At 37.9% G+C, this 27,112-nt stretch overlaps 1 protein-coding gene across 8 annotated transcripts in view; it reads left to right on the plus strand.

Annotated features, from left to right (window-relative positions):
- RBMS3 (RNA binding motif single stranded interacting protein 3) overlaps window positions 1-27,112 on the plus strand; it is a 705,955-nt gene that overhangs the window by 660,687 nt on the left and 18,156 nt on the right. For all 8 annotated transcript variants that reach the window (XM_038127643.1, XM_038127644.1, XM_038127646.1 and 5 more), the window contains one exon: window positions 6,541-6,651. In XM_038127643.1, coding sequence (XP_037983571.1) covers window positions 6,541-6,651 — 111 coding nt within the window. The remainder of the gene's footprint in view (window positions 1-6,540; window positions 6,652-27,112) is intronic.

Below are 27,112 nucleotides of genomic sequence, written 5' to 3' on the forward strand. Positions count from 1 at the left end.
TGTCCCAGGCAAATTGCCACCTTTGTGTTTCTTTTTTTGTTTTCGGGGGATGCTAAACCCTATTTGAGTTGTGAGGATTCTTTTGTTTGTGGTGGCTGTTCTTGACACAACAAAAGCACTGATATGTGGAGTGGCTGCATAAAGCCATTACACAGCCAAGTGCATACTCATAAGCTGAAGAGCAGGGAAAAAAGCAAATGAGATTTCTCATTCCCTTCTAGAATAGGTCAGATGAGGGAGCAAGAGCTGCCTATGGCCTTGCTGCCTTCTCCAGCAATTGCTGGAATGAATACCCCACTGCAGCAGGTTGTTTCCTAGTTGCTGTGGGCTCTTTTCTGATAGCAGACCCCAGCTAAAATACTCAGTTATTCCTGCATATAATACCAGTGATTTTATTTTATTTCTGGGGCAAGTTGAAGACAGGTATGAAAACTTCAGATTTTCAGTCTGTGGAGAAGCACATGGGTTTATGGTCCAACCTGCATGGGCAGACAGTAAGGGCAAAGGTCTAACACAGGGCTCACAAAATCTGCTTCAGAGTCCCTGTAGGAACTCAGGTATATTTTCCATTTATAAATATTTGTAAATGTTGTCACTTTCTTGAATGGCCTTTCTCTTTAGACCCTATTTTGGGTGGAAAGATACAAGTCACCATGCAAAAGTCATCTCAGGCACTGAGTGACATGGGCAGCTTTTTGTTTGCAGAATAAATGCTATTTGTTTTTGTTAGGTCCTTTTAGATTAACAGACAGCGTTATGCTATGATATTTACTCATTTTTTCTACCCTGGTAAAAGCATAAACTACTGACATATGTGGTACTGCCCGATATAATACATTTATTAACTGGTCCAATTTCATTTCAGTTATTGCTTTATTTGTGCACACAGTTGCCAACATAAAATTCTTCCTATTGCATCAGCTGTCTTTTCCTTTTATCTTGATGTTCCCATTTCTACATCCTTTTAATCTGCATTTGTATATGAAGGCTAGTATCTGTACATTATCAAAGCTGTATTTCAGACTAGGAGACAGGAAATACAATGCAAGAAGGACAATGGGAAAGAAACCATCAAAAAAACCTTGGCTATTGTTGTAAGAATGGTGAAGCCTACACAAGGGTCACCTTTGTTCTTTATTTACCACACTATATTTGGATTCTTAATTCTTTAAAACCAGTTCCTTCTGGGCAGTAACTCTCTTGGACCTATGATGTATTCTTTCAGCTGAGGAAAGAAGTTCACAAACATGGAGCAAAAACAAAGGAAGGGAAGCAAATGTGCCCATTGCTCCTAGGAGGTTCAACTACATTATGAAGGTGACATCAGATAAGAATTTGAATTTATGCCCATGATTCAAAATATTACCATGTGAGCTTGAGGTTTAAGTACTCAGTACAAAAGCAGGGCTCAGGATTGATGGTCTGTATCAGGTTTGCCTATTGCAAAGTTAAAGCTGCTTCAATTTAGTGGAGGGTTTGGGCTTCTTGCTTGCTTTACCACATTTTTAGCAAGCTTTTGAAATCAACAATGTAATGAAATCAAATCAAATCCTAAGATTTGCAGAATATACATTTTTAGCTGATGTTTGCTGATCTTCTTTACTATACTCAAATCATGATTTAACCTCTGATAAACTGGCAAATGCCACAGCAATTGCAACCTTTTCACTGAGAAAGGGAATATAAGTTTTCCTTTGTTTTGAAATATCAACAAATATTCCCAACAGAGGTGATGACAAGGACAGAAAATATTTCAAAGCTACCTTTACTCTTCCTGCAACAGTCATAGGAGTTTGACCCTTACCTACTAGTTTGGAGTAGTTCAGTAGACTCAGTTCTGACAAGGGGACCTGGTTTTTCTGCTGCCTGTGAGAGGCAGTCCAAGGAGATCAAATAAGTCAGAACTAGACAGAACAGTAAATCAATTGAAATATGGCCATCATTTGTTCAGTGTGCAGAGAGAGTGTATTTCTCTGCAAAAAAGCACGTATGTTGATTTTTTTCGTATTAATTCTTGATAGATGTGTCCGTCCGATAAGTATAAGGAAAGTCATCCTTTCACTCAATTTAATAAAACCTCAAGGAACAACATGTTCTTGATAACATAAAGGCATTCACTTGGTAGTAGGGTAATAAATTTTCAGATGGAATGGCCTGGTGCTTATATGTCTGCACAAGATAGCTGTAAACAAATTTGAAAAGTAAGTTTTCTGATGTAAAGTTTATTGGCTTTACATTGACCAGTATTTACAAAACAGAATTTGTGAGTATGGTTAAATTGTTTAAACTTCTTAAATAAAGGAAAAGTAAATTTTAAAATAAACAGATGGTTACTGTAAGCTTTAAAAAATATTTATTCAGCTGGTATTTTCCCCTTAAGTCCAATATCAGTATTAGAACACTGAAATAAAATAGAAGCCTTTAATGCAGTTCAATATTGTAGAAATCTGTGACCAACTAATCCATCCTCCCAGTGGCCCCTAAGTGCATCTCTCAACTAGTGAACTCTCCATTCCTAAAGCCTCCTAATACACTTTTTATTTCTGATGTCACTTTCCCACCCTTCAACAGACAAAAGGTGGCATGTGTCTTTGCACCAGCATAGGCTTGTTCTGCTGATGCCTTTTGATATTGGCAAATATTTAAAGATATTTTACCTCATATAATAAACTGTATTTGGTGTCCTTCCTGTAATTTGAGATTTTTGCTGTAGAGGGTGGGGTGCAGTGCTCCTAAAGTCCAGCTTCTCTCTTTGAAAGTGATAGACTATATTCTGAAATATATACATTTACTTTCTTATAGGAAAAGTATGTTAATAAAGCTTAAAGCATTCTAAAACAGCAAGACCTTTCAAATAAAGTGGAGAGGAAATCAAATGTGTATGTCAGCTTATCTTAGGTTTATCAAAATGTCACAAAAAACATGCTTGTCTGTATCATTATTCCTTACCGTTTGCCCTGTTAATTTCTTTTAAAACCACTCTAACATCAACAAAATTATATGACAAATCATATGCTGAGAATATCTTGCCAAATTTAAAAGTCATTATAATCCATTTCTTGTGGGAACTGGAAAAAAAAAGTAATCCTACTGAGGCAACAGGGCAACAGGACAAATCTAAATAATTGACAGGACAACTACTTTTTTTGGCAAAGACAGTGGCAAATGTCTCATGATAATTTCTTCTACAGGTTTTTTTGTCATTAAAATGGGCTTTAAGTAATAGTTTGCAATGCTGAGATGCCTTTCTATACATTTACAACCTCAGTAAAATCAGACATCCAAACAGATGAAGACAAAACCATATGTTTGATATAACCTTTGCCAGTAGCCAACTGGATGTTTATCAGCAATTATGTATTATAGGCTGAAAAGAATCAAATTACTTTTAATATGATGGCAACATCTGAGGCAAGACATTTTTGTCTTCTACAGCTAAATAAATTGAATATGAATGGACTTGACAGCATGTAATATGAAACGCATTATGGTCTGGAGACTGGGGGTTGCCCTAACAACCAGACAATATTTCCTTAATTAAGTATAATTTCTTTCCTACGTGATCACAAGAAGATTCTGAACGGGTGAATTAATGATCTGGGAAATGCATGTAATTCTCTGCTCTAGGTAACTGTCAGCTTAAAACATGTTAAGCTGTCTTAGGAAAGCTGCAAATATTTGATTTGTTTTCCCAGCTTCTTTTTCTAGAGTATTAAACGGTGTATATTTAGGGACAGGAATATATATATTTTCAATTTGAAAATGATATGTTTTCTTTGTCTGAGCAATTTTTTTGTCCTTGATATATTTTCTCTCTAGTCCATATTTTTTTAATAGTTTGTTTACAATACCTGTTGTGCTTACTTACTTGCTGAATGACATTTGCTCTCAGATTTTTCCATTCTATGTCTGGCAGTTACATTTGTTACACTAAACCATAAGACCTCCTTCACCACAGCCCCTTCTTTATTTCCAGGTTCCTGAATTAAACCCAGAAATAGTTATCAGTCTGTCACATATGTAATCACAGCAAGTTCCTCCAACTGTACTTTTGCAATAAGCATCTTTGCACAGGATTGCATCCAGAGGGTTCTTGAGTATCTCCGGTGAGGGAGACTCCACAACCTCTCTAGGCAGCCTGTTCCAGTGCAGGATCACCAGCACAGTAAAGATGTTCTTCCTCAGGAACTTCCTATGTGTCAGTCTCTGCCTATTGCCTCTTGCCTGATTGCTTGGCAACACTGAGAAGAGCCTGATTTCATGCTCTTAACACCTTCCCTTCAGATGCTTACATACATTGATGCCGTCTGATCATCTTCATGCCCCCCCAGACCCTCTCAAACAGGGACACATTCTCTTTATGCTGGGGCCCCCAGAGCTGGATGCATCTCTCAAAGTGGGATATCATGAATATGGAGAAGAGAGGGAGAATCACCTTCCTTGACATCACAAGTGGAAGCCCAACTTATCTGTCATGGAAAGCCCTGAGGCAATTCTCCACCTTTGAGCCAAAGAAGAACACTGCTTGTAGAGGGAACTGGGAACTGTTAATCGGTTGACAAATGTATATAAGTGTGTATGCTTTGATAGAGTAAAAAATGCTGATCGCTCTGAGCATAGAGCTTACAATGTCCTATCATAACCAAAAAGTGCAGTTGAAGCCCAAACCTTAGAACCTCATCTGGCTGCATGGTGTCCAAGGCCACTGATTTCAAAAGCAAAACAAGATTATTTTTGTTGTGCATGGCTGTTCTTCAGACTCTTGCATTGATTCTGCTGTGCAGGAACTGCTGGATGGGCTGAATGGGTGTGTGCCCCGCAGACTTGCTTTTAGACTCTTTCACCCAAAAGGAAGACTTCACTGTGTGGTGGTTCATTAAATGAGTTAATCAATAAATTAATCAATGTAAACCAGTGCAAATTAATAATAGCCAATAAAGTGGCAAAAGTGGGAAGTGTTGCAGGTTTGATCCGCACACACTGATCGGCTTGTTTCCTAAGCATTTATTTGGAATCACGACAGATACTCCACGGAGGCTAGCTTCTGTAATTTGTCAGATTTCTTTAGGGACTCTTGTCAATGCAATGTAAATCCACTCTGTGACATAAAACAAGTGTGTATGTGTTTCATATGCTGAGGATATTACAAAAATGACTGACCAAATGGATCCTACCTTCTTCTTACCCCACTGCATGCAAGGAATGAGTTTGCAGGGGCTGCAGACTCTATACTTCTCAGATAGGATGTGCATAGAAAAAATATTGCTGGAAGGTGAGGCAAAATTGAATTGGTATTTCCCCAGAATTTTGTGGTTTTATTTATTTCTATTTGCAACTGAAAATTTGAAATCCTTAGCTTCTAATCAGATCCTTGGCAAAAATAGCTCTATGTAAATGTGAGATAGACATGTAAGAACAGATATGCTATGAATTTTGAAACAAGTTTGTTTTACAGGTTGGTTAAACAAGTTTGTTTATAGGTGAATTTTTCCAGTATTCTCAAAGGGGGGAAAAAAGTCAATTCTTTTGAACAGATACATTCATCTACAGTTTTCACACTTTGTAGCAGATGTAATGTGATTGTGCAAGTTTGTGATGTGTGCACACAAAGATGCATACAAAGTAAAATTAATATTTCTTATGAAGAAATGACTGGAAATACTGCCTTATGTCACTATCTGCAAGAAAAAGAGCAGACCACACTTTCTGACTGACTTTCTCTAACCAACACAGGAAATAGCATTTTACAATGTTGAATTGAAGAGAATTAACACTTCACTAAGTCATGATGTTGCCAACATGGGACCTTGGGGAGTGGAAGAGCAAAAACCAAGGGATATGAATGGCAAAGGAGCTCTCTCTCTAAAGCTCCTATGGCATGTCTTTTGTTTCATTTTTGGTCAAAGTCTCAGTCTTGCTTTAGTACATATGGTCATTGTTATTAATGTCTTTGTTTTTCATGCAGAAAAGAAAAATGCTTTTAAAAACTGTATATATGTTTTAAATGGGTGTCACTACCGAACTCACTGTCAATAGCCAGTCTTAATTAACCAGCTATAAAATACCATGAGTAAGGGTTCTTAATTGAGGCTGGAAAAATCCAAGATAATCACCATAATAGGCTGAAGATCTCTGAGACTGAAGGCTTTAGCAGGCAGAGAAAATTGGGGACATATGTGTTCTGTCTGTAAGATTGTTCTATATAGGATATGGAAAAATGGAAATGACAGGCATTTTGCAATGTACAGTAGCATACATCATAGAAAGAACATATGCATTTGTTTGTCAGTAGCAATGAAGTAAAAAATGACACTTAATTGGAGCTGACATAAAATGGCCTCATTAGCAGTACAAATAATATATGTGTGTAGCTTGGTTGTCAATAGGAGCAAAACATATTTTTTCTGACAGATGTATTAGTGTCTTTTAAGATTCATGTCAAGTTTTCAGTCAGGTTTACTCATTTAAAGAATGCCTTTTTCTTCTTTATTTTTTTTTCTGAATGTGAGAGGTTGAACTGTAAATAATGTGTGTTCCTAGGGTGCTGTGATAACACCAACAATGGACCACACTATGTCAATGCAGCCAGCAAGCATGATGGGCCCTCTGACCCAACAGATGAACCACCTTTCCTTGGGCACAACAGGAACGGTAAGATCATTCTTTTTTTCTCTATTGCAAAGCATCTGTTGCTTACTGAGTTTCCTAAGGTAATTAACTACTCTTTTCAGCGCTATTGATGGTGAAGTGAGGGCTTCACCATCATACAGTAAGCATTAGTTATTACAGAACAGAAATGACAAAGTAGCATGAGTAGTAAAAGGGTAGGCCAACAAAACCTGATCTATATTTTAAAGGAATTATCTGTACTAGTTCTCACATAATTATGAAAGTACTGCTCTATCAATTTGTTTTTTAAATTGTTTGCTTGTCAGTCGGGAAAGTTTCATATCACAGGGATTAGGAGTTCTGGCTTTGTGGTAGGATCCACTACTCACTTCAAACCATAGCAGCCAGCCATATGTATTTTGTTGCAGGCTTAGAAATGGGATTTTTGGTCAAGGCCAGCTGTGTTTCTAGTATATCATATTTAAATATGCATATTTCAACAACTGTTTTCAAATTTTCTTTTTAAACTGTGTAGGTCATACACAGTTAACTCCCCCAGAGTCAGAGAAAGGCAAAAACCACTCTTAACTAAATTCCTTTAAGCTCTCTGAAAAGTTCCTAAAATACAGCAACTGCAGACCGTAATGGTGGTTTGATAAGTGAATGTGTGCACACTGCATGTAATATAAATTTCTGCAAAAGACAGGCATACATATTACACTTCTGTTACTTTAGCACACATGCTCTTTATATATATAGTGATTACATGAAACATGTAATTACATAACATGCTCTGTTATGCATTTACCCTTTTTTTCACTACTGTTCTACTTGATACTAATCTATAGGAACACAGTTTTCCAACTTTTTTTTAGTTGAATAAGGTATTTAATACAGTTGCATCTGTACAAAGTTATTTAACTCACTGTGTTGGCTCTCCTCCTGATCTCTTCTTTTCTGCTGCTTCTACTTTATCTGGTGAATTTAATTCTAACTCCAGTGTCTCTTCCCACTTCTTTAAAAAATCTCAGTTGAGATCTAAGAGTTCTGTATTTTTTTCCGACGAAACTTAAATATGATGGTTCATTGTTTATTCCTGACATTTTAAATATTGCATTCAATAATCAAAAGAAGTAGGAACTACATGGCAAAGTTAATCTCAGCATTTTCCCCTTCATGAAATTGAATGAAATACTTGGTCTAGTGAGAATTTCTGCATGTGTAATTATTGTGATTCCAAAGCTTGTTTAACGGTTAAGGCAAGGAAATGGAAAATTAATTCTGATTGTGCTGTTGGGCAGCTCCTATGAATTTTTTCCTCTGCCTGTCATTTTCAATTCCATAACACTTAACAGACATTGTCATCTGCGCTCATTGTCTCACAATCTTAATGCAAACTAGAAAATCCCAAAATTTTGCTTGAGACCACTGTTACAGTGCTTACAGTAACAAATCCATCTGGGGAGTCAGGCAAAAGACTCTGAGAGGCAGTGGGTCATCTAGTGGGTGACAATGAGATCCTGAACTCATGTTACTGCAACCAAATGAAAATCTTTCCTTTCTCTTTTCCTTGCTCTTTACACAGTTTTATCTTTCAAGGTCACAGCGTTCCCTGTGATAATTTGTTGAAATACATTCAGAGGTACACCATAAATGTTTATGTTTACAATCTGTAAAACTCCTAAGTCATTTGCAGAAAACTTAAAGAGCAAGAAAGAGTAAATGATTGATAAGTGCTACAATATCCATAGGCTTTTCAAACATCTCAAATGACACCCTATTTTATCACATACAAGATTTCTCTTAGATTAAAACAGCGTCAGCACCATATTCAGTTTAAATACTTATGCAAGCAGTATAATCATGGATGTCATAGGGAGTTTCTTCTGTTGGGAATTCCTCCTATCAGAAATCATGATCTGGGCTGCTGGTAGCAGTTTTGCTGGATGTATCCATCCAGACGTGAAATTCATTCTTCAGCATGTATTCTGTTACAGAAAAAACAAACAAGCAAACAAACAAAACAACATGGGGAACACAAGCTATTTAGAGATTTGGTTTATTTAGAGATATTTTTACTTCATTTCTTTGGAATTCTGAGTTTTGGTCAAGATAGAGGAGCATTGAGAGCATAAAGCATGAAGAATTGTGCCAAGTCCGAGCCATACTACTGTGAGTACCTCAGCAGGACTAGGTTTTAGGGAAGATAAAAGATATAAATGATACATTTCTGTCATGAATATATTTTTCAATTTTATCCTTAAAGCTGTGCAACAGAGTGCAATAAACAGCCACCAGATACCTTGCAAGAAACCAGCCAGATTTTTTTACGCAAACAAGACAAAAAGTCACAAATAATTCTACTCAAATAATTCTACTCACTCTTGGCAGTAACTCTGTCCCCATTTAATTTAAAAGCTTGCAGTATGCAAAGCAGTTTTTATTGGAAGGCTTTCATATATTCACTTCCTTAGACAAAGCATTCTGCTAATTAACATAACATATTTTTCAGCTGAAACAGACCCCTGTGGTCACTTAAGTGAGAGTTGACTTCAAAACCACCTCCACACTTGCCTGATTCAGTATGAATACTGGGTTTCTAAAACATTGCTTCAACAGAAAATCTATTCTCTAGTGAGTGAGTTAGAAAAATAGCACAAGGGTCTATGCATCTTCATCTCTTGTGGGAATTACTAGGCCTTTTGATGTTCCTTAAAACATTAAAGTACTCTGTCCAGGCTGGAGCCATTCCATCTCCCTTCACAGAGGGAGCCATTCCATCTCCCTTCACTCTTTAGCTCTTTGGTGAGGTGAGTGACCTGGGTAACAGCAGCCTCTGCCATTTTGTGCCTTCACTCCAAAAACTGGATTTGAGCTTTGCTCTCTCAGCCCTGAAGCACACATTAAAACCCATGGGAATCCAGGGGGCAGCTGCCTCAATTCACTTGATTATTTGGTCACCAGCCCAGGTCGGGCTTCATGCTGCTAGGGTGTTCACTTCCATCTGGGAGCATCCAATTCAGCAGTCAAAACAAAGAAGTTTTCCTATAGACTCACTAATGGTCAGCTGCATTTCCCTTTTGCTAGGTAAAGCCTTCCCCCCAAAACACAAATAATTTTGTTTAGGAAACTATTTGCCATGAATAGGGGCAAGAAGTTTTCTTTCTATCCTAACTCCCAAAGATGTGTATTTAATTTCATTTCATTGTATTTTTAACATTCTTAGTTCTTATCTATTATTGAATTGTCCACATACAATTAGACATCTCTACTATACCAAGCATTCCCCAATCAGGAGGATGCCTAAGCAAGCTACCAAGATGCCTGGAAAAGCTGCAAATCCATCTTTGCTTGATTCCAATGCCAAAGGATGGTATAGGGCACTGGAGGGAGAGAGGAGGTAAAGGTGTGCCATTTATGGCATCTTGACCCTATGTTCCCATGTTGTGAGAGAAGCTGGTACAGCATTTGCATGTCCTAGTTACTGTGCTTTGTGCTTTATCCTCCAAGAACATAATTCTTTTTTGCCTTTATGAAAATAAAATTGATTTCTGCTGGTGAAAATACAGTTTTTGTCGCTGATGAATTGAGAGGCGTGTGTGCTGCTCTGATCACTTCCCCATTCTGCTTGAAATCTGGAGTTAAGCAGACAATCTGCCAGAGGGGTGGTTTCTGTTGTATTTATATGTATTTTTCATAGATACCTCTTCACTCAAAAAGCAAAAAGCATTTACATGGGTGTGCTAGCTGTGGGCAAATACATAAAGAAAACCTAAGCTTAAATTATGTCAAGATTACAGCAAGAAAGCAATAGCTCTGAATATTCTGATTAAGGCTGACAACCCAGTCTCAGCTCCTACAATTGTATTAAAATGAAATTTTAATGCCAGAGGGCATAATGTGAAGATAGACAAGAGGTTTAAGGCTTGATTTTTTTTTTCTAGTTTATTATTATTTATTATGGTAAGTCTTGTTTCCTGTGTAATATTCACCTACAATTAGGTCTGCTATTAAAGAAGATACTGTAGAGGGAGAATAGAGTGTGTGAGTTTGTAAGGGTAGCACTGAAAGAGCAGCATTAGTATGTGTTTAATAATGTATAGAGGCTGGAATTGTTCCATCATCAGCCTATCACTCAAAATGTTTCCAATGCAGCCATTGATCTGACATCTCCTTCGTGGTTTAATAACATTGTGATTGATGCCTGAGTGGATATAATACAAAAACCTTTAGAAATGTAAAAACTGAGCAGTTTGATCACTGCTTTCAGTTATTGCTCCTTGGCACTTCCAAGTTTGGCCATCAGCAGCAAGAATCTGCCTCTTCAGTGGAAAGCAGATTTGCTTTATTCTTTTTCCTCTGCTTGTCATTCCTGAAGGAAGTTTGCAGTTCTGCACTTTCTTGGTTGGGGTTTCCCTCTCCTCCCTGGTGTTAACATCCATTTCAGACGCTGCTTGGGTTCCAGTTTCTTTCAATAGTTTGAGGCAGCCTTTGTTAGTCCTCATAGGCAGAGGGGTAACTCTAGCTTTTTTTTCACTCTCCTTTGGAACTGCCTTAGTGTAGCCTGGTTTCATCTTAAATCTTTGAGGCCCACACCAATGGGAGAGTGAGTAGAAGCCAGGTTTTTTACCCAAGCTGGTAGTTCAACTGGGCTGCTTAATTGTTTTTCACACTTGACATTCACTCTGCTTTCAGTTTATAATTTAGAAACTTGATAGGCAACTTACAAAATAAACCCTCCATTGCACTTTTTAAACAGCAAGAAGAACAAACAAAAAAAAATTGTTTAATTGTTCCACATACTCTGTATTAAAAATGCAGTCAGGATAAAGAATTGCAATGACATAATGTGGAATCCTGTTGAAACTGCAAACTGCCTTAACTCATCTTTCCTGGTTTATAGTATCACTGAAATTTCTCAGTGGAATAGCAGGCTTGTTACGCAGGTACATCAGTCTTATCTTTCACTTTGTTAGTTCTTTTTTGTTGCCAGCAAGGCTTGATGATATCTCCAGAACCCTTCAATGGAACAACAGGCTTGTTATAGGTTTTTTATCTTTTATCTCCTTTGGATACTCCATGGTCACTGGTGGTTTAAAATGTCACCTGAAGGCCTCAGCAGAATAACTGCTTTGTTAGATAGGGTTGTTGTTTTTTTTTTCCTGTTTAATCTTCCATTCTATTTGCAGATACTACAGCTACATGGAGCTGAAACATCATCACATTCCCCTCGTGTTCAGATTCTTGTTCAAAAAGTACTCTCTGTTATTCTAATTGTATGTCACAAGGTCCTTGGAGAGCTACAGGAGCAAAGTTTCTTTGCAGTCTTGTGCCTTTCACGTTATCAGGTGTTAATCTTAGAGCTCTTTTATTTTATTTATTGACTGACAGTTTCAGTTACTGTTTGTGTGGAAAATATAGGACTGAACCCATTTCAAATGAAATAGCCTAGTTCAGGCTGAAACTAAGATCTTCCTTATGCTTTTACTCAGCCAAAGTCCAGGGCAAATGTAAGTGATTAACAACATGGAGCTGTCTGGGGCACGAGATGCCTTTAAGGAGAATTGATTCTGGTTAGAAGGGAGAAGATCAGCATAAATTCTTGAGAGATTTATAAAAAACAAGTAACTCCTCCTGCACCTTTTTTCCCAAACACTCTCTTGAAAGGCAGTTCCAATTTACCTCGTGTAATTTGAGATAAAAAGGGGCACTCAGTGCAACTGAAAAGCACCAGATTCTAAGCAGTCAACAGCAGTCAGCTCTTGTGTAGATGAGACTCTTTCTGCTCATCTGTTTCAACACAGATTCCACAGTCTATGTTTGACCATAGCTGTGGTTAGATGGTATTTTGAATGAATAGAGTTTATAAAATCATATCTCCAGTGTTCCCCCTTCTTTTCTGAATTCGGCTCTACCTTCCTGCCATTTGTTGGTAGTGGCTTACTGTTTGCCTTTGTGTGCAAGTGTTCCAATCTTCAAAGCCACTACTTGTTGTAGGCAGGAAGGGAAAATGTAAAAGCTGAATAAACATAGATGGAGGGAATTCCATTTTTGGTCCATGCACCACCTCATCTGAGATCAGCAGGTTTAGATCAGCTTTTATTCTGTGTTAAATTTTACCTTCACACATCACTTCCACAAATGAGCAAAGAGCTTTTGTTGCCTCTCTTTGAGGTATCAGCTACTGACTCAAAGTGACATTAGCCCAGATTCCCTTTCAGAGAAGGAATCAACTCCCTGATTGTGGTGATAAAAATACACATCAACACAAAGCAACAGTGATGGACCGGCAAAGCAAAAACTATCAGCCAGAAAAACCCTAACTAATATAACTTCATTTTCATCATCAAGCTAACCTCATTCATATAATTGATTTGCAGATGACTTTACATAGCTGTAAACTAGAACATTTAGAGGCTTGTTTCTCGTATATTTTCTTAAATATGATTGCTGCAGTTCTTTTTGTGATTTTTAGAAGTGCTACCTGGTGAATGGGAGTGCAGTTCAAAGCCACCTCTTCCAAGCATGTTACTTTTTTATTTAGTGACAGCCATGCACTGCATATGAAATGAACTTTTTTTATTTTGTAGTAATGAACAGGAACTGAAAGCCATAAAACTAGTAGTATCTGGCATAAATTTAGTGGGCTTCAGAATATCCCCCCCAACAAGACTCATCTGTAGTCATACTCCCAGAAATTTTTGTTGGTATCTCTCCTACAGATGAACCAAGATTGTGAACTCATTTTGCTAACTGCTAGTAGGTCATTCACCTAAATACTTTGAATTTCAAGAGGAAAAAATATAATGTTCACACATTTTCTTGTGAAATTGCGCTGATGCTACAAATGGCAGGGCAAGTTTTGGGGAGAAAAAGAATCTTTTATTTAGCAGACAGGGAGGTAAAAGAGAGGAACAAATATTAGGTTTAAAAAAATCCTGAAAATTATTCTAAGTTTGAAACATCCCGCCACACCTACAACTGACAAACTCAATAAGAGGTGGAAAACAAAAGTACTCTAAATGCCAGGTCTGTCATCTGTATTTTCTTGATATGGTTCTCTTTTGTAAATGTGTTTTCCATTTTTCAATGAAGAAGAGAACTCTTTGCCTTATTAGAATGAAGCTTGTTTTTATTGTCCTGCCTGTGTTTAAACAAGGCTTAGGTAATTCTGACTGAAATGAGGAATATGGTCTTTCCAGAGAAGTAATAAATCCAAATATAAGTGGTGAAAACAAGCTCTGTGGGGGCTCTGTGATACAAGGCAAGTTTGAGGTGAAGGCAAGGCACCTTAGAGAGGTGAAGGGTGTTTTTCAAAACTGTGGCCATGTGAAAAGCAAGAAGTGTCTCCCAGAGGTGCTGCTTCCACAGCTCTTCTCTGTCAAGAGCTGGGAAACAGATCTGTGGTCATTTCTCCTCATGTGCAAGTGCACACAAGCACAGCAAGAAGTCTTGAAATCCTTGAAGAAGCTGTATTGTCAGTGGAAAAGAACAACATGGTAGATTATATGGGAAACCAGCTAGTCTATCCGAAGTACTGGTGCAGTCCTTCCCACAATATCATTTGGGTCTAAGGTGAAGCACTGGAACTGTATCAACTTCAGAGAGAGATGTAAACTGTAGTTGAAAGAAAAGGACGTGAAGGTGAAAGACAACAGTGGTTTACGACACAGCTTAGGTGCATGAAGGGTATCCATGGAAAGGAAAAGAAATTTTAGTGGTGCTAACAACAAGGTTATGAAAGTAGAGTAGAGAAAGCATAATTTTAATATGTTGCAGAAGACATTGAGAGCTAGACTAGTGTTTGAAATGAAGTTCATTGTTTGGGACATCTAGAACTCAACTGGACTTTAAAATCCACAGGAGGAATTTCCAGGTGTTGACACAAATCCAGAGCAGTGGCTAATAGCCTTTTTTCATCTCCAACCTCTGTTTTTCACCACAGAGAGACATTGTTATTTCAGTTCAAAACAAGTTAAATTCATTTAAATACCGAGATTTCAGGGTATTATAAAAACTTTCTAAAATGTTTACTGAGCCTGATGTACCAAGACTCAGAAAAGAGCTGTGCATCAACAAGACTCAGAAAAGAGCTGTGCATCAAAATAACATTTTATTTACAATGTGTGGGGTTTATAGCCAAAGAGTAAACATATGTTGCAACTGACCATTCAGTATCATCTTACTAAAACACATTTGGAACCAAGAGGTGAGATTGATTCATTTCAACATGTTTTGTGTGATTAGTAAGTCTACTGAACTCTTTGGATTATTTTTTTTTTCTTTCCAATAAGATGGGTACATTTTGTTAAGCAAAATGTTTCTGCTCTGAGCAGCAACCTTTGAATTACATTTCCCATGTTCTTTCATAATGGAAATTCTTTAATTCAAGAGGTATTGGGACTTCACAGAAACGCTAGATTGCAGGTGTTGCAGTGTTTTGGAAGATGACCTCTTGCCATGTTACACATGAAAACACATACAATGGAGTTGAAAGTGAATTTAATCCGAAAGATGTTCAGTATTTTGCGTATTTTAAACACAATGGAAGAGATAACATAGCCTGTGTGTTGGACAAAGTCCTGGACCTGCAGCTGCTCACAAAAATAATATTCCATTGAATTTCACTGCCTTTTCCTGTATCATATCCCACTGAATTTCAGCTCACAGTGCATTTCACAGTTAATCCACATGGCTTATCAGATGGTTGGCAAACTGGTACCCCAAAGGTTTAAACTTCCTGTAAGACAAATTACCAGTGCTTTTGAGGTATCTTTCTTGTTTTCTTCTGGAAAGAGCAGCCTGTTCAGGGTTCACTCATTTGTGAAGAAAGGTTAAATGAAGGAGCTAAAGGTACAGTCTTCACACATTGTGCAAGACACTGGTATCCTGTATATACCATTATTTCAGCCTGAAGTTCTCAGAAAAGGATAAGCTTTGTTCAAATGATTTACAAATCTATAGGGAGCTGCTGATGGCAATAGCCTCTGTGCCATCTGATGGTATTTTATTATCTGTGAGTTATGGGTGTTTCTGTGTGAGACCTCTTGCTCCTAAAAGACTCAGTTTGGGAGGAGATTTCTGCTATACCTAATATTTACTATGAAACATCTCAGTCAGCACTTTTCATTGAGCTGTAGCAAGGGGTTTGAGAGCAGCTGTGTTGAGTGAATTTGGGAGTTTGCTGAATTGAATTGTTTTTCTAGCAAAGTGATGAACTGTTGAACTCAGCAGATTTCTACTGTGTGGCAGAGGTGAGCAACACCTCATCGGGATGGTCCGGGGAGCGCTCGTATCCAGAGGCACATCCTTTTCTGGTCCCGTGAAGGACTGCTCTATCCTTCATGACATTTTATGACTTTTGAATGTGATATACTCACCTGTATGCTTCTTATTTTGCCTTTTTAATATTAGTAGTTGTATGTAAGACTTTAGTATCTAAGCGTCCAAATTACTGCGCATTTGCCAACCTCAACTCCCGGTTTTCCTTTGCTGTGTTTCCCTCAGGGGTTTCTCTTAAATCAATATAATGTTTATATGACACCAACTGATTTCACTGATGCAAGAGCTTCATGCTGTTTGTGTTCTCTGGCTTGTGAGCCACAGCTGTGTGCAGTGTTTGCAGTATAGACCAAAGGTGCTAAGATTTCCAAAGTGATTTTTTTTTTAACTGCTCAGGCACCTGACTGCTACCTTCCTCCTGTTTACAGTAATTTTGCTCTGCTGCCAGCCCTTTCCACCTGAAACACCTGCATTTGACTAAAACATGAGTTGTATTTGTTCTTTTTTCAATTGCCATTTTTGACAGTGCACACCAGAGTGACAAAAATACAGTAACAAGGAGAAGTGTGAATTGGGCTATGATGGTATTCCCACAGATAACCTTGCCTAGTTTATCCACAGAATCAAAATTGGTGCTCAAAATTTTAGTGTTCAAAGATAACTTTCTAACAAAAGCTATTTTGCTGACTTTCTTTTAACATGCAAATGCACCTAACTAGCTTTAGTAGAACTGATTTCCTCTGAAGACAATGGACTTATCTCAGAATCTGGAAATAAATGGCTGTTCCAACAAAATGGCCATAATTCAATTGATTGGTATTATTTTCCTATACACGTTCTATAAGATTATTGTATTACGTGACGTTTATCCATAAGTAAAAAATGCAAGTAGCAACAATTTCAGATTTCCTTGATGTCTTAGGGGACGTAAGGAAATAGTAGCAAAAAATTCCACTCAGTGTGTGGCCATTGGTTGAAGAAGTAGGTTTCCTCATTTTATTTGCGCCTGAACAATATTGAGAGCAGAAGACCACTGACCTTGTTGCAATCTTTATCCTTTGTTTAAAACTGAGTGCAACAGAGTTGGAAATCAGAAAATGATTGATGGAAAAATTTAAAGTAATTAATCTGCAACAGAAGGCAAAGAAAATAATACGTTTCAAGGCTTATAAATCCACTTTTGTCTTTCATTAGTTTTCATACAAATGTCATGAGCAGTGTTATGTTTTCTTGCATTTCAAAACAGAAAAATATGGCTTAAGCACCATGGCATCATCTTGAGCTTATTTTTAATATTAGACTTTTTACTTTATTGCATACACTATTGGATATGTGTTCCAAGGACTCTTAATTATATGATTTCAATTACAAGTTTGGCACAGAAGTGTAAAGTATTAGTGTCTCTTGTCTATAATTGTTATACAGAGATCTTTGCAGGCAGAGTTGATCCTATTGTAAACTAAGAAATTTCAGTACTTACTGAAAGTAAGTAGTTTGAAGCCCTTATTTTTAGGCAGTTCAGTTAGTTCAGTTTATGAAGCTGTGACATTTCTATGGAAATATTTTAACTCAATCTGCACACATCCTGCAGATTTATGGCAAAAATTTCTTCTTTTTCTTGTTCTTTTTTTTTTTTCCCTAAGGTACAAATTATACAGGAGGGAATATGTAGCATTTGCTTTCCCTCCCAAACACAACAGGACTCCAGTCTTTTCAGAGACATCCTGAGGCAGAGAACAACTGACAAATAGCAGCAGCAGCACCTATAATGCATTTTGTATTGTCAAGGTGTTTTAAAAATATTAATTAAACCTTATAGCAGCACTTGAATAAATAATCAAATTAATGCAAGTTCTTCAATTCCCTTTGAGGTAAATTACCTCCTTACAGTGTAGTCTTTCTTATAGTATGGACAGCAGCTCCTGTTCTAAACCCAGGGATGCTTAGCTGAACATTTGAGGCAAAGCCCAGAGTCTCAGTGTGATGGACTGCCATAAGCTGTTCTGGTCGAGGCAGCTGAACTAATTGGCCCATTCTTCTCAGTAAGAAAAGAGAAGATTTTACCAGTTGAAGTTAGATTTGGCTTTACTGCCTAGCAGTGAATCTTAATTGCTTCTTGCTGTAATAATCTGTCCTCTATATTAATAATAATGAAAAATATTTTAATATAGAATTTTGCAGTTAACTCAGTGTCCTAAATTCCCACACCAAATTATATCATGAATGTCAAATTTTGGCATTTGTATTTCCCTGAGTTCACTAGCAGTATGGACAGCTGTGTCTTGGTGGTTGTATTTAATGTTTTTAATCTTGCTCTGTTTTCATCTTCATGCTCCGTGCAGTGTTTCTCATGATCTTCACAACAAGGAAAAAAAGTTCCAGTCCTGAGGCAAAGATGACAGTTGAGCAGATGCTGTTTCAGTTCACAATTACCATTCCTTCAAGGCTGTTAGTGGATATTACAGCTGGGCAGGCTGGCAAACCATCCCCCGCACACACCCTCCCATTTTAAGATTAAATTTGTTGTCCCTGACTTCAGCCACTAAGTGTGAGGAATCTGCAAATGCCCTTATTCAGCTTCAGGAATAGCCAGTTTTATACTATCGAAGTGTTAACTCTGCTAGTTTGTATTTTAGCAATGTGGCCTGTGAGTTTGGTGTAACACTTGTATGTCAGCAGCAATCCTTCTTTGTAAGGTGAATCATGCAAAGTCCTGTGGCTTTAAAGTGTTGATATAAATTTATTTGACAGAAAAATGGCCACTTTGTCATCTCTGCCATATTCTTGGACAAGGAAATCTGTGATGCAGTTAGAACTTTGTGCAAATATTTGCACAGCACTTAATCTTTCTTTTTTTTTTAATATATATAATGTGTATAAAAAGAAAAGAGAAAGGGAACATTATGCTGATCAGTGAGCGCCAGTGAGCAGAATGAAGATGTCTGAGCTTTCCTGTCAGTCCATGTGCCAGAGCCAGAAGTGCATCAAAGAGCCAGAATGGACAGCCTAGCCTAGAAATAGATACTCTGCAAGATCCTCCTGAGAAGAGCAATTCCCTGACTAGGCTGTGGCATTTATAAGAGGCCAGAATTGCTTGCTTGTACAGGCTGGGGTGTGTTTGTGCAGCGTTTGTTCCTTTTCGCATGATTGGAGCAGAGGGATAAGAAGAGCTCATTGAGAACTCTTGTTAGGGCCTGTGTGGAATATTTTAAATATATGCCTTTAAGGAAAGCTGAAGATGATTGAATTTCTGTTTGATAGCTGTAGATCAGCTTTCTCAGTTGTAGTTCTTGTTTTTTTTCTGGCACTGTATGTTTCATCCATGCCTTGTCACCAATAATATTTAAGAGAAATACATCTCTCACCTTTGCCTCCTGATCTCATGACGAAGGGAAGGGTTGAAAACGTTCTTTTAAAGCACATTGGGAGGAAAGTGTTACAGCCTTTCTTTCTATTCCCAAGTGGCAGTATCTGAAGCATTCCCAAGCATCTGTAAAGAATCAGTGGTGTCCTAAAGAGGAAAGCTAAATGCCCTAATACAGATTTGGAAGAGTACAGGAGACTATCTCTCCTGCTGACCTTATCAGTTATTATAGTTTTGCTGTCATTGACAGTAATGTTCTGTTAATCTGGAATTCCATTTGAGAGGATGTAGGGTGGTAGTTTTTTTGTCAGTTTTAATGTTCCAGATTGATTTATTATGTGAAATTAATATATTATTTAAAGTATATCTACACCTCTGACTCTGCATTGTGACACAGTCAAGGGATCTTGTTCTCTCTTGGAACACCCATCTCCAAGCTCTATTCATTTTATTTGCCATCTGGAACAGCTATCTTGTACCATTTTCAAGATGTTACCATGCAGCCACTGAAAAAGGGATGGAAAATTGTCTCTAAACTTCGTATTTCATTCAGATATAAATTTGAAAAAATCTATGACAACAGGATTAAACATGTAGGAATTGCATATTGAAACATCTTAGAGGATATTCCAGACCATCCTTCTGTAAATTGAGCGGTGCATCTCTTGGTACATTTTTTTTGTTTCCTCTCCTTTGTGACAAGTAGCTCATCGGTCTACAGCATTTCCTTTCTCTCTCTTGAAATGGTTTTTAAATGTGCACTGCTGCAAAACCTTCCTTAAAGCCAGTCATGACTGGGAATTTTCTATTTTCCCCTTTGCCCAGCCTTATCTTTCTTAATCTTGAATTTGCCTTTGGGGCTAGACTTACCCACGCTTCTGAGCTGGATGCAAAGTTTCTCAATCCCTCACTCCTAGGTCTGCTCCCACCCCAGGGAAGCACAACCTCAGAGTGCTTGTGAGTGACACCGTAATACATTGCCTGGATGAGAGCTGACAGTGCTCTGAGAAATATGACAGTACCTCTGCCCTTGATCAGGCTTCCCATTTGAAAGTTTTCATTTTGGTAATTACATCCTTCCCAGATAGTAGCCCTAGTCATTGATCATACTAATATCATTATAACTGATTCCTGTAAGTCACCTTTTAAAGACACTTTCTATGGTTTCTTTTCCCCCTATATCTTCTTCCTCTGCAGTCACAGGATAAGACTTTTTCTGTCTACCCTTCATCTGATTGATTGGAAATGCCAAATACTTCCTTTAGGTATGGCCTGGTGATATACACATCACATTTCTTCCCTTGGGATCTTAATCAGAACAAGTAATGGCCTTTAGCTTTTCTCATTAGGAAAATGGAAAAGCACCATACCCAATCCATTAGAAATACAGCATTGTAATATGAATTTATAGGAAAATGGCTGCATGCCAGCAGAGATGGAGTGAGTTTACCTTAAAGGATTTTCAGGGGGGGGAAAAAAAAAAAGAAAAAAAGAAAAAGTCACCCTTTCTGTCTGGCTTGCAAACATTTTGAGCCATTACTTACCATGCCTGTCTGTCAGGCATTTTGCTGTTGCTCCTTAAGTGGTGTTTGGACATCTCTGTCATAGAAAGGGCATTCATAAGGAGGAAAGATGGGTGTTTGAACATGTATTTATATTTTCCCCAATCTTGATTCCCTTCCTGGATTATTCTCCTCATAATCTCTATCAGAATTAGAGAGAGGGGAGGGAATTGGGAAGATTTTGTTATTTTGCTTTGCTTCTAATTTTTCAAAGAATGTGCTCACTGAAAAAATGTATCAAGAGCAACCATTTCAGCATACTCGTCTATCAAGCTGAGACTGCTGCCAGACTTCTTTTAGCCCTGTCTAAAACTATTTACAATCAGTACAGTGACAGCAAGGACAAGACTGATTAAAAGATTTTTTTTCTCCAATGATGGGAATTGCTTTATACTTGGTCAGCTCTCTATTAGCCATAGAAGTTATTAAAATTCATACAACAGCACTGAAAACTTTCAGTGCATGTATTTTCTGGAACTGTAAGAAGGTGTTAAAGCACAAATCCATACCAAATGATAATTGTATATAATTTGAATGCATATGAGGTGATTCTGTCTCCTTTGGAAAACTAATAGTGAAAGAACCCAAAGAACAGGCTTGGAATGCTGCTATTCTGCCAGCACTAAGACACATCTGTTTTACTGGCCCCTTCAAGCATTGCTGATGTTATTCCTGGTAAAATAACTACTAAGCATACCCATGAAGCTCTATTTAATAGTGTCCTATGAAAAATGAGTACTTGCACTTTTTTATTTTTCAAACAAACCTGATGTTTGCTATGTGTTAAGTTGCTCACCTGTACAAAGTGAGAGTTAAAGCTGAAGCATCAGGCTTGCGATCTTGGCTGCTTCGCTTATGGTTCATCAGCTTGTTGATCACATTTCCCCAACAAAATAGTATCTAATAGGTTAAGAAAATACTACAGGGAAATAGTATGAAAGACCTTCAGGAGTCAAAAATGGGAGGCATTCTAAAGGGGACCTCTCTCTAGGAGACGAATTACTGATTAGATGATAAGGCAGGAGGACTTATGGCAAGTAGGGATGTCTATTTTTTGAGGTATTGGGATTTTTTTTCCTTCTTGCATTTTCTGTTTTGTTCTTCTGGTTTTCATTGTTTTGTGGGGCTTTTTAAAATTTTTTTGGTATCTTCTTTACCTCTTCCCCTTATCTTTTGGATTAAACAATGACAAATTAGGAGAGATTCTGTGTAATTTTTATCACGAAAGCTTAGGAGTTCAACATTGTTAGCAGATCATTACATGGCAGATAAGCTCATGACATAGCAGTGTAGTTCGGTCCACTCTGCTAAAAGTCAAGGTTTCTCCTTTTCCTTTCTAGCCCTGTTGCTGATATGACCCAATGTGTCTCAGAGATCCTCCCACAGCTGATAATTAGCATACCGAGGGGCACACTGTAATGTTCTTACACAGTCACACTCTATCAGTAGGGCATTGACTTTAATTTTAAGGGAATCCGTCTTCCACAAGAATTTCAAGAGTTTGTGGAAAGTGGAAAAACAAAGATTCCCCCAAAAAAGCTCACTATTACCACCTTCCACAGCCCTGCCATGTAAGCAAAGCTAGTGATCATGTAAATACATTTAAAGATTTTGACACAACAATTTTTATGCCAATGAGAAGCAATATTTTGTATTGCATCACTTTAAAACATTTTACTTTAAAGTGTACTGAAGTTGGCACCAGCCATTAAAGGTTAGTATTTTCTAGTATTCCTACCCCATCCAAATAGGAATATGGCTGATCCTTTTGCTGAAGTTGCAGATAGATGAAGAGTTGGCCAAGCAACACTCATGGTTTCCAGTTTGTGGGAAATCAATCTTATGAAATTTGGTTTAATTCTGATTCATCTTCTAAAAACTCAGAACAAACCAGAAAGATTCTCCCTTGAGCCAGAAATTCCAAACAGAATTTAATTTTCAGAAACAATGCCTCATGTTGTTCCCAATACAAAATCTGCAAGACCTTGGCAGCTGCCAACTGGCTTAAATGTCCATCTTGGTTTCTGTCAGTTTTCTGTTAGCAGCTGCAAAACACTCCCAGGATTTCATGTTCCAGAGCAGCCTCAGCATGTCCAATGCTTTGGGCAGGCTTCCAAACCTCCTATTGGGTCGGCTTACAGGTCTGCTTTACTGAGGGCCAGATTGGTCTGGCAGCCAAGTCAGAAAACCCCAGGAATGTTACTTTGGTGAGGCAACTTGGTGGGATTGTCCTGGAAAAAAAAGCAGGGCACTGGCTTGAAGACTGAAGAGGTCCTGTCAATTTCCAGATGTGTAGGAAGAGGTAAGGACACCCCAGAGCTTCACCTGAAGGCTGATATGAAGCAGGGCTCTTGGGGCTTATAAACTCCCTACTTAACCACACCATCTCTGTTTTGGGCTGCCTGGAAGGCCTGAGTGTATGATTTGTGGGATGTTTATCCATGCATGACCATGAGCAGGCTGATTTTCCTTGTATCTTTAGGCATAAGGGCCCAGCATTTGCCAGAGGGAATGTGTTTCTCACTGCCCAAGCCTGGACTGGTATGTCCACCATCAATTCAGGAAGGTCAGCTTGCAAGGCATCCCTAATGCCACTGTTTGCTTCCAGGGTGAGTCCCAAAAGGTGATGTCTCCAGGGTGTTTTAGGCTCACTGAACTGGCAACTTCTCCTCCATCTCTGGATGCAGGGTACTGGTGAACAGCAGTGTTTTTTATGAAATATTGAAATGGTCCCTGTCCTGCCCTGCCCACCCCTCTCTTCCCACAGTGATATCTTTCATGATACTTAGCCAAATGGTCTGGATTCTAAGGATCTTTTAGAGATAAAGGACTGAAGAATATCATGCTTTAGCTGCTCTTAACAATGTCCAAGGTGTACACTGGTGGTATAATTCAATCTTACTACCTTTCCTCTGCCTGGCATGACTGCATTTTCATGCAGGAGATGTTGAAATTCTTCCTGTTTCTAGGAAAACTGGAAACACTGACATTCATGCGCCCTTTTGTCTTTTTTTTACTGTTCTTTTTGGTTTGGTTTAGCTTCCAAGTAATTGTCCTGGCTTTCATCTGCTTCATTCTTGGACAGCTGGCCCATGAGCTGTCCACTTTTATCCCTGGTCTGAAAGAGCAATGGAAAGTGCATGTGAGGATTGGTGAGCAACTGTTATTTAAAGAGTCTAAGCAGTTCTCGTTTTGTTTTAACCATACAGCACGTTTGCACACGTGCAAGAGAAGCAGTCTGCTTCTCTTTAGACTCTTCAAATTCATGGAGATGTAACAGCATCTGGAAGACATGTTTACCTCTAGAAAAAAAAATATTTGTTCATATAAATGGATGTGTTATTAATAATAGCTCAGTGTGCTTATATGTTGAGAGATTCACCGACACATTTTAATTTTTTTAACTTATGTTGAAAATATGAAAATGTACAGATCAGTTTTCCTTCATCTTACTAGCAGCCATTCATCAGGGACTAATTGGCAGAATTGCAGTTAAATGGAAATGTCTAAGAATCTCCAAATAAAGGGATGCATAGGGAATTTTTAAGTATCTGAAGCCACAGTTATAATTCTGCTGCATTACCCCTTTTTACTTCAGTATACAAGATCTGAAAGAAGAATATAAATGTGTGAATCTCACACAGATTCTCAGTGATTGCCACCCCTGGTTGACTAAGACTGATGCAGTATGATTATGATAGAGTCACTATACCCTGATTTTATATAGGGTGCTGCAGACAGGACTGTAATAAAGAAGGCACTAACCCATGCTCAGAAACTTGCCCCAGAGAGCTCATAATGTGCATTCATAGGACAGGTATATAGAGGGTATTAGGGAAAAAAAAAAAAGGCCTCTCTCATAGAGAAACATGTAAGAACTGAAGAATTAAGAAAATACAACAAATTGTCAGAGTCTTGTTCTTTGTTTTAAGCACAGAAGTCTTCCTCTCTTGCAAATGTATCCATCAGACATATGGCATTATTCAAATTATGCAAAAAATCAGTTTTCACATCTTGGGGCTGTTCATACATGCAGTCATACATGGGGGATCAGTTTACATTCCTGCACAGTCTCCATGGGTCCCCACCTACAATGTCACAAGGAAGACTGAAATTATCATGGGCCTCAGTACACTCACATGGACTGTAAGGATCTTTGGCACCCTCAGGTCAAATGCCGAAAGAAACTTTCCAATTCATGAAAGATGCAATCAGAATGGGAATTTATTTTCACATCCTGATGAGTTTTCCTCTGATTTCGCCCTTTCCACACATTGATGAGATATCTGGAAGTGGTTTGAGACTTTTACTCAGTTCATTTGTAGTGCCAGCCTTTAGACTAAAAAATGGTTAAAGTGAATGAGCTAGGGTTTTTTTTTATTTATCTGTTTATACTGCTTACATTCATTACAGTTTTTACAAATTGTATGCTAGTGAGAGCATGGTGCACAGCTGTATGTGGGTATCTGACTGTTCTCATATTTATTTACTTTACATAGTTTTTATCTGATTAGTCCTGATCACTGTGCTTTAGTAGCAGGACTGAATTTCAGAAAAAAGAAAAGACCTGTTAGTAGCTTGGGGAGGGGGGGAAGGGGTTAGCTCATCTGCACTTTTTCTTCTATACCTTTGTATTACTCCGATTTCCAAAGATAGGGATTTGTGAAAGATGTTTAGAACTCCTGAAGAGAAAAGGAGATTAGTTTGCAAATATAGTTCTTGAAGTTATTATTCTCTCCACCTTCATTTAACTTGCTCAGAGAATTAGGTAACATCTCATTAGGAAGGTTGAAAGGGAATTGATAGCCAGCATTCCTAAATACATTTGTATTACTGAGCAGCAGGGAAGGAATGTTAAATCCGGTGAAGATTTCTATTCTCTGCCTGAACAATGAGTGCAGTGGCCCAGCGATGGGATTCTGTTGAATGACAGAGCTGTTCTTGATAGGACTATGGTAATTGTGTGGTAAAATGGAATTATATTATTATATTTTAGGCCTGGTTGATAATTATTAGCAAAATTATTGTAATATATGCAAAAACTTCGTATCATTTATTCTCCCATTCTTTAATTGGGAGAAAGTGAAATTAATAACAGCCAGTGAATAAGTACAGGATTGAGCTGGAAAATGAGAATGCTTCTGGGTAGCAAAAGATATTTTAAGTTTAAAGTGAAAACTGTGGCAGCTGGATATTGTATTTCATTGAACTGCCACTGGCACTGATGAACTAGATGGTCCTTTTCTCTTCCTGAGTTCCTGTATCTCGGTGCCAGACTATGGGATAAGAGGACACAGCAAGACAATGTTCTTTTCAATTGGAGAACAGGGTATTTTCAAATGAGAAGGTGGAACCAGAGAGAAAAAAGCAGTGGTTTTATTCTATATTTCATTAAAGTTATAACCACCTGACAATGGTCAAAGGGAGATGCAGTTTTTGTTCTTTGCAGGGAAAGAGATTTGAAAGTGGAAGGGCATGTTTCATTCATGAGGTTAAAAAAATATATTTAAAAAAAAAGAGACAAAAATAAATTCAGCCAACAGACTCATTTCCTTCAGTTTTCCAGCAATGCAAATGTTTTCACGTAATTCTGTTAGTGATGCAGTGTCTAGACTTCTCAGATGGTTTAAAAGATTAAAAAAAAAAAAAAAAAGGAAAAAAAAGAAAAATAAGGCAGAAACAAACCCTGGCATTAATTCTGGGAATCCTGAAAAGCTAAGTCATTATCACTGTACTATAGCTCATGTGGTGATATGAAACCACAAATAGTCATTGAAGACCAGATATTCTGGAATCCTAGCTTATTTCAGATATATGGTTTAGCATTTGCTCATGTTAGACATCCTGTTTAATCTCCCTTTAGCAGGCTGTGGTGGTTGGTGTAAAGGCTTGCTAGCATATTCTGGTACAAGGCTTCTGCATTCTGGCTCTCACCTTGAGTGAAAAGGCTCTGTGTCTTCTCAGGAACATGAAGGCTGATGATAGAAGGAAAGAGATCTTTGATTCTTGCAACAGATATACATTGATATAAACCAAAGCAAAACACCAGAAAAGCATTTGCACATGGAATTTATAAAAGGCTTCTTAAACATTTTTTCCTCGCTCATTGCTGTTTGTCCTTAGCAAGTCTGTTGATTCTGTACGTTGTTTGAGGTTTCCAGATTTACTGCAACATATCTGTTACTATCTCATTTCGTAAGTTCTTTTTTTCGTTTTCTTTATACCAGGAAACTTATTCAACATTGATCAGATTGTTAACTGTTGTCAGTCTCTAAAATCCCACAGTACTCATAGT

Source organism: Motacilla alba, chromosome 2 (genome assembly GCF_015832195.1).
Source record: "Motacilla alba alba isolate MOTALB_02 chromosome 2, Motacilla_alba_V1.0_pri, whole genome shotgun sequence".
NCBI lineage: Eukaryota > Metazoa > Chordata > Aves > Passeriformes > Motacillidae > Motacilla > Motacilla alba.